General features: G+C 31.8%; 1 protein-coding gene across 2 annotated transcripts; it reads left to right on the top strand.

Moving 5' to 3' along the window:
- Positions 1 to 1,219: 1,219 nt before the first annotated feature.
- On the top strand, positions 1,220 to 5,152 carry LOC112025960 (putative transcription factor bHLH041). 2 transcript variants are annotated; one of them, XM_024058638.2, is made up of 8 exons: positions 1,220 to 1,782; positions 1,869 to 1,991; positions 2,133 to 2,238; positions 2,390 to 2,404; positions 2,515 to 2,580; positions 2,670 to 3,332; positions 3,630 to 4,010; positions 4,809 to 5,152. In XM_024058638.2, exons 1-8 carry the CDS (start codon positions 1,667 to 1,669, stop codon positions 4,875 to 4,877), a joined length of 1,539 nt encoding a protein of 512 aa, XP_023914406.2. In that variant the 5' UTR covers positions 1,220 to 1,666; the 3' UTR covers positions 4,878 to 5,152. The 2 variants fall into 2 exon arrangements, with proteins under 2 accessions (XP_023914406.2, XP_023914407.2); XM_024058639.2 differs by lacking the exon at positions 2,390 to 2,404.
- The last annotated feature ends 3,452 nt before the right edge of the window (positions 5,153 to 8,604 follow it).

The following is an 8,604-nucleotide window of genomic DNA, read 5'->3' as shown; positions in this document are numbered from 1 at the left end:
TTTTCAAGTTAAATTTAAATTCTATCCTATAATTAAACCCTACATTAGAATCTTGATATATCATTTTTTTTTTAAAGAAAAAATAGTAGAATAAGATAAAAGTTAGATACAATACAACAGGTTCCAATTAAATTTAATCATGAATTGAATTTAATTATCTTTGAATGAAAAACAATATTGTTTATGTTTTATTCGTCAAGCCAACCAGGTTTTTGAATTTAATTGGAGATATCAAAGTCTTACCTCAAATTATATATATATATATATATATATATATATTCATATATAAACTATATATATATATATATATATATATATATATATATATATTCATATATAAACACAATCATAATAAATGTCTAATGCAAGAAAAATAAGTGAAGTGACTAATAGAAATTAGGTACAAAATTCTCGATGCTGAGCTACTATTGGTAGAGTTTCCACATATTGTTTTATATACAAACATAATCATTATAAATTTTTGTTAATATTTACCATGATCATCAAATTTCGTATTTAGAAAAATAAATAAATAAAACTACTAAAACCACACCTCAAACACCCCTATCGAGGACTAGATTATCATCGTATTAAAGTATTTAATCCTCATTCCAAGAGTTCAAATCTTGAAGAAATGTGAAAAAAAATTTTATCCTCCAAAAATAAAATAAAAAAGAAAGTAGTTTCAATATCCATTGGATCAACAACCGCATCAGTTAAGTTTCTTTTAAATACTAATATTTTTGGTAATAAATACTAATATTACTATATTAGTTCTATAAAAAGAATTACTATAGTAGTTTGTTAGAGGATTGATTTCTAATAGAAAAATAAAAAATGTAGTAATATATATTAATCTTGCCCAAATAATGTTTCATAGGGATAAAGAAGGTTGGAAACTAAAGAAGAAGAGAGAATAATAGAAAGGAAAAACAGAAAAGTAAGGAAGAAAACGAAATAATGAAAACGACACACTGCCTTCCGCCCTTGACTCATTTCAAACCCTCGCGAGGGTGGACTTTGACCACTACTTTTCTCACTTTCCCTTACCTGGCTGCTGCTCTCTCTCTCTACCAGTGATGTTAGCCAAAAGGCCCTAAAAATTTTCTCTCTCTCACACTACTACTTTTCAAGCTCTCCAGCCAGAGACAAGTCTATCTCTCTCTCTCTCTTAGTAGTATACAAATACCCTAGTGGGGTCTTTTCCCTTTTGTTTTCACTCACCCTCTCATAGCATTGGTAGGGCTTTCTTTCCCCACCACGACGCACAACTTTTCAACTCTCTCTCTCTCTCTCTCGCTCTCTCTCTGTGACAGAGCCAGCTTGTTTCTTATACTATTAAAACAGCTAGTCATGTTCCCCAACACAAATACCTAATTAACAAAGATCATAAAATGACCTTAGATTAGTCTTCTTCATCTTCTTCTAGTATACCCTTCTGCCCCCTTTTCTCACTTAGATATGTCAAGATTTTTCCTTACTTGCCCTACAAGCACATGCATATTTTTCAAATGATTCGTTCAGACTCAGATCACAGAAGGTTCGGCAGGGACGAAACAATCAAACTGCTACATATAAAGGGTTGCAAAGAAGAAATCCAAAGCCATGTCGTGCAGAAATATCTGTACTCTTAGCCACCACAAGACAAGTACTGTACCTCAAGGTCATGGACATGGCCTTCTTATTCGATGAAAGCAGCCGTGCCAACTTCTTCCAGTTGATAATGCAGTCTATTCCCTACACTTACATTTGCCTATGGTCAAATTGGCCCCAACCATCTAGGTATTGTTTAACTCTCTCTCCCTTTTCTCTATATGTATATATTGATTTACATATCATGGATTATATATATGTTGTTTTTTTAACAGCTGCTTAAGATATCTGGATGGATTCTTTTATGAAGAAAACAACCAACCTAGCTCTTCTTCTGGAACTCCAGCTAGGATGCTTTTTGAGGAGTACCGGCAATCAGTTTTCATGGTCGAAAATGAGTAAGAAGGCGATATATATACTAGTTAAGATGCTGAATATATCAAAACATGATTCCTTATATGCAATCGCTTTAAATGAACTTTTGTTCATGTAATAAGATTTTGGGGTTAAGGTTTGATTGTTGTTATTGTATATGTCAGATGTGTTCCAGGACTCGCTTTCAAGAATAGTCGACCTTACTTAGAGTTGCAAGAAGTGCACCTTCAAAGATTCGCATCAAAAGAAGTACAAAGACAATTCTATCAGGTAAATTAATTGATGACAATAAGAGTAGCTAGCTACACGGAGAGTGAGAGAGCTTGTAATTTGTTGATTGATCAGGCAACGAATTCATTTTTCTTCAAGATGTTGGCTATATTGATTTATTTCTTTGCCTTTTTTTTTTTTTTGGTCACAGGTAGCAGGGATTAAGGTTTGTACAGCTGAAACAAAATGTGATATTAGGTGTTTCTTAAGCTTTCTATTTTATAGAGCATAAAATAGTAAAAGCTGATAAAGTTTCTATTTGTTTGTTGAGTGCAGACTGCAATTTTTATGGGATGCAAGAGTGGAGAGATTGAGATAGGCTTCTCCAACGTGCCTGCTGAGGTAAGAAACCCCATTGTCACATTTTCCATAACGTTGTTCTTTTGTTTAATTAAAATTTCATTTCTTAATTCAATTGAATTTTTTTGTAGATCGACATTGAAAAGGAATTAAGAAGTTGGTTTGCTGAAGATTTCTCAAGGCAATTTTCCCCACTTAGGCTACCAGATCAAAACCCACCTTCATCATCTTCATCATTATCCATGGATAGCCCCGAGTACTCATCCCTTCTATTCAACATTCCAAACACAACCCATCTTCCAGAAACCCTTAGAGAGGTTGTTAATCCTACATTGCAACAAATTCCAACACCTAGTCCACACCAAGCAGCCATGCAAGCGTATGCTAGACTCCAAAACATTCAGCTCCCAAACCCGGAAACCGAAGCTGCTGCAATTACAAGAGCCATCTTCAATGTTCTAACTTCACCTTCTTCTTCTTCATCATCACAACAACCCCACACAAATTTACCTTATAGTCATCAGGTAGTTTCCAAATTTAGTGCATTCAAGAGATATGCTTCGCATTTAGGACCAAGAACGACCCAAGTGAGAGCCAATTTAGGCCGGCAAAGCATGATGAAGAGATCATTTGCATTCTTTAAAAGCTTAAATTATTTGAGAGTTAGTGCGCGTATCCAAGCAAATCGCCCCACAACCACTCAATTGCACCATATGATTTCAGAGCGCAAAAGGCGTGAAAAACTCAATGAAAGCTTTCAAGCATTGAGATCATTTCTTCCTCCAGGAACTAAGGTAACAATCACTTTGAATTGAAATCACATTTCTATTTGGCAATGCATTAAATTTTGTTCTCCTTTTGTTTTTAGCAACAAGTAGATTTGCATCACTGGTCAAGACTCTTATTGTTCAGTGCATTACTCAGTTTTTTCAATTGGATTCGTATCCCTTAAAAAAAAGTACACATTGGCATTCACGTATAATTGTATTCATACATACATATATATATATATATATATATATTTATGAGCCATTGCCTACCAATATATAATAGCAACTCCAACCTTGACAAATATGTTTTGGATTTAATAGAAAGACAAGGCATCGCTGCTTGCTACAACAAGGGAGTATTTGAGTTCTTTGAAAGCTCAAGTTGAAGAGCTTAATAGAAAAAACCAGCTCTTGGAGGCGCATCGTTTGCCAGCCAAAGAAGCTAAGGAAGAGGAAACTAGTTCCTCAAATGAAAGGCTCATTGTTCGGACTTCACAAGTCTCGGAATCAACCTCATCGGAGGAGCGCATTGTTGATTTGCAAGTGATTATAAGAGGTGAATGTCCAATGGTGGATATTCTGATTCGCATTTTGGAATTCTTGAAGCAGGTTGAGAATGTAAGCTTGCAGTCCATGGAGACCAATACCCGGATAATAGAGTCAAGCTCCTTGAATCACATTATTTTGAGATTAAGAATTGAGGTATGGAAATTTAGATGCATTTTTTTAAGATTGAACAATGAAAAACAAATTAGTGGGTTGTTAAACTCTTTTGGATAATAATAATAAGTAAAAAATTAATAAGTAATCATTATTTAGAGAAAAGTAGGATGCTTTAACTTTTGATTAAAAAATTGGATATTTTGTTAAGGTTTAATTACTCTTGCATAAATATCATCTATTAGAAATGTCAAATGTTGAAGTAGATGCTATAATTACAGTACAAATCACATTCAGATTGATTTATCACTAGCATTACTTTTATTTTATACCAAATATAATATGAGAATTCAATAATTGTGAAAATAAAAGCGTATTTAGAAACGATAATCATCGCATATATCTGTGTTGAAACATATAGATCTTACACTATTATGAAATGAAACCTACATGCTATAATAATCATATCACATGTACCAAATAAAAAAGTTAGCTTCTCTTTTTAGAGTTGAATATTGAACCTTAGAATCTTTTGTATTTTTGCTTAAAATCATCTCTTAAAGATGTCAAACGTTAAAGTAGATGTTATGATTATAGTACAAATCACGCTTAAATTGATTCATCATTCACTATTTTTATTGTATACCAATTAGAATATTAGAATTCAAACAATTGTGAAAATGATGGTGTGCTTAAAAACAATAATTATCTCTTTCAATCCTACACCATTATGAAATGAAACATAAAAGCTATAAGATACATGTTGCATATACCAAATGAAAAAGGTAGCTTTTCTTTTTAGGGGTGAATTTTTAATCAGTGAATCTTTTGTTGTTGAAGGGGCCCGAATGGGACGAGTCTGCCTTCCAGGAAGCAGTAAGAAGGGTTGTTGCTGACCTGGCACCATGACAATTGAACCAATCCGTCTTTTTGCCACGTGTGTGAGACATTGAATGTAGTCAAAAATTAATTTTAATCTTATGGCGGCTCCCTATCATTGTCAACTGTTACTTTTCTTTATTTCAGATCAGTACTACACCTCTTCATCACCGCCTCCAATTTTGAGAACACTTATTGTGTATTGAATTTCACAATCAGTGCCTTATTAGCACATTTTTGATAGCCACCCATATAGAACTAGAAGCAATGTATAAATAAATATTTTACACTTTTTGGTTTTATCATTTTGGAGTATAGTATTATTATACTAATATTGTTTAGTACCACACAACTTATGATCAATCCCATCTTAACCAGATTTGTTTCTTTTATTTTCTTTATCTTAATTTTGTTCTTTTATGGGAGCCATTCTAGATATATTATTATCTTTCTTGTACGATTCAATTCATATATATTCATGTCGCCCTTATTGACTGCAATCTTATAAGGAGACCATGAAAGCAACCCTTAAGAGAGAGAAGGGATCCAACATAGATTCATAGATGTATTCAAAGATGGTCCAACGTCAAATTATAACTTTTCAATATTTCTTACCAACCCACGCGCGTAGCTTTCACTGGTTTATGTAATACCTGTTTTTTGGTTTCCTGTGTCAGTAATCTATGGGTTGGAGTACTCTGCCAAGATAGTTGTCAGTTGAGTTGGCCACCCTATCATCTGGGAATTCCAGCGTTAGTCAATTATTTTTTCTCCGTGGAAAACAATTGAGACTTTTAGAGACGGCGTTTTTGACTGTCAAACACTCTCAGGAGTGGTTTGCGCAGAATTTACCCAATAACAATGGTTTTGGCTTTTACATTTTTGATCATTATCATGCACCAATTATGACGACCAAGATTACAAATACAACAAATTTCACAAGTATTTGATTTAGTACCAATTGTTGATTCTTATATTCGCCCACTACTATTTTATTATCCACCAAGACCACCGCAATTAACAATTTGTTACCTTAGTAAACTTTATTGTATATAGGAATATATTAAATTATAATCTATCACATTTGGAATAGAAGTTGCGAGAACTTTTGTATTCTAGATATATTGTTTTATTTTCTTTTTCCTTTTTGGGGCTAAAAAGCCTAATTTTATTATTGGTTCTCCCTAATCCATTAGAGGAGCCGGAGAGGCTACAATTATGTCATGGAAAGAGAGATCAATATGATTCCATGAATCTATCTATTTATTTGAATTCAAGTCTTGTGTGGGTGAGAGGGAAAGGAAGAGGACTATGAATAATTATTTAGTGACCAATTGGAGACATCCTAATGTTGGAAAAAAATTAAAGAAGAAGAAGACATAAATTAATATAGGGCTAAGTAGTAAACTGCAGTTTGATTGATCAGGAGAAATTGGTTGACCAAATCCAAGTCATTGAAACTGTTTAAGTCTAGTTATAATTGAAATTCTAGGAGTTGAATCTAGAATGAATCACTTCTACTAAGTTCTAACATTATGTTTACCTAATGTAATTCACAAGGAATCAGAACATTAGTTGAAAAGGTAAATAATATTTATGGTTCTGACTGGCCTCATATGATTAGCCCTTTATTAGACTTCCATTTGTATTCAGCAAAAGATTGGTAGACCATCTTTGCCTCCTCTCTCTCTCTCCCCCACCTCTGTATTCTTTCTTCTTCTTTTATTTGGCAATAGAATTCACCTTACTCAGACAAAGGAGGGGAAAATTAGGTTTATAACTGTGACTACATCCTGTAAGAGGATCATGTCAAATCGATGGTCAATTGGTCGCTTTAGTACTTGTTCAATCACCATTATAATCATATCTTTTATTTGCATAATGACGACGATTCCAACCAAACTACAAAGACAGCTTCACGTTAAAAATGTATGATTATAATTTCGTAAATACAAAATACTTGATTGTAACAGATTGAGAACAAGCGCAATACTTAGAATATTGCACCATATGCAATCAATCAATATATATATAAAAGTAAAAATCTCATGTGGGAAAATATGAGATTCTTCTAAGTAGCAGATTATATGTCATTTTTCTCATTTAGACTTCCACCTCATCTAAATTTAACATTTATGTCAAACTATTAAGTAATGGCGAATGCATTTATTTCAATGTATTAATAAAATTCAAAGAATTTGTATACATTTATAACTTTACATGCTTTGAATTGATATGGATGGATTTAAAAAGTCATGGGAAATGTAAGAATAAAATTCAAAGAATTTGTATACAATTATAACTTTACATGTTTTGAATTGATACTGATGGATCTAAAAAGTCATGAGAAATGTAGAAATTAAAAAAACTTTTCAATTTTTTGCATAAGACTAACTTTAATGCAGAATTACAAGAGTCGAATTCAATGAATTTGACAAATATTATTTGTCTCCACATCAATTCAATATATATACACACACACAAAAGCAGATGACATCATTTTCATTTAGGCTTCCACCTCATCTAAATTAGCATTTATGTCAAACTATTAAGTAATGGCAAATGCATTGTAATTTCATGTAAATGTTTATTTATTTATTTTTATTTTTTTGAGAAAAAAGTGAATGTTTAGTTGGCTTATGGAAATATCATCTAAAATTTATGATGTCACGTTTATATTATTGAAGTATGATAGTGGTAAGTTAAACACTCAATGAAAATAGTGATACACTATTAATAGAATTTTATTATAATCCAAATATGTAAAGAAATTGAGGTGTAAAGCTAAATGAATAATTACTCTTACAAAGCGCCACATGACAGAATTGCATGGTCTCTCACGTGATTTTTTTTCTTTCTTATATATATATATATATATATATTAAAAACCATATAAAATTATTATTTAGAATTCACCTTAGTCAGACAAAGGTGGGGAAAATTAGGTTTATAACTGTGACTACATCCTGTAAGAGGATCATGTCAAATCGATGGTCAATTGGTCGCTTTAGTACTTGTTCAATCACCATTATAGTCATATCTTTTATTTGCATAATGACGACGATTCCAACCAAACTACAAAGACAGCTTCACGTTAAAAATGTATGATTATAATTTCGTAAATACAAAATACTTGATTGTAACAGATTGAGAACAAGCGCAATACTTAGAATATTGCACCATATGCAATCAATCAATATATATATATATATAAAAGTAGAAATTTCATGTGGGAAAATATGAGATTCTTCTAAGTAGCAGATTATATGTCATTTTTCTCATTTAGACTTCCACCTCATCTAAATTTAACATTTATGTCAAACTATTAAGTAATGGCGAATGCATTTATTTCAATGTATTAATAAAATTCAAAGAATTTGTATACATTTATAACTTTACATGCTTTGAATTGATATGGATGGATTTAAAAAGTCATGGGAAATGTAGGAATAAAATTCAAACAATTTGTATACAATTATAACTTTACATGTTTTGAATTGATACTGATGGATCTAAAAAGTCATGAGAAATGTAGAAATTAAAAAAACTTTTCAATTTTTTACATAAGACTAACTTTAATGCAGAATTACAAGAGTCGAATTCAATGAATTTGGCAAATATTATTTGTCTCCACATCAATTCAATATATATATACATATATATATATATATATACACACACACAAAAGCAGATGACATCCTTTTCATTTAGGCTTCCACCTCATCTAAATTAGCATTTATGTCAAACTATTAAGTAA

Source organism: Quercus suber, unplaced genomic scaffold (assembly GCF_002906115.3).
Source record: "Quercus suber isolate HL8 unplaced genomic scaffold, Cork oak 2.0 scaffold_199, whole genome shotgun sequence".
NCBI classification, from domain to species: domain Eukaryota; kingdom Viridiplantae; phylum Streptophyta; class Magnoliopsida; order Fagales; family Fagaceae; genus Quercus; species Quercus suber.
This window is presented reverse-complemented; position numbering and strand designations above follow the sequence as displayed.

Excerpts from the sequence above, each read along its gene's own strand:
- LOC112025960 (XM_024058638.2), top strand. The coding sequence starts at position 1,667 with ATGGACATGGCCTTCTTATTCGATGAAAGCAGCCGTGCCAACTTCTTC. Across the intron at positions 1,992-2,132 it reads GTTTTCATGGTCGAAAATGA|ATGTGTTCCAGGACTCGCTT; the intron begins GTAAGAAGGCGA and ends TGTATATGTCAG. Across the intron at positions 2,581-2,669 it reads TCTCCAACGTGCCTGCTGAG|ATCGACATTGAAAAGGAATT; the intron begins GTAAGAAACCCC and ends ATTTTTTTGTAG.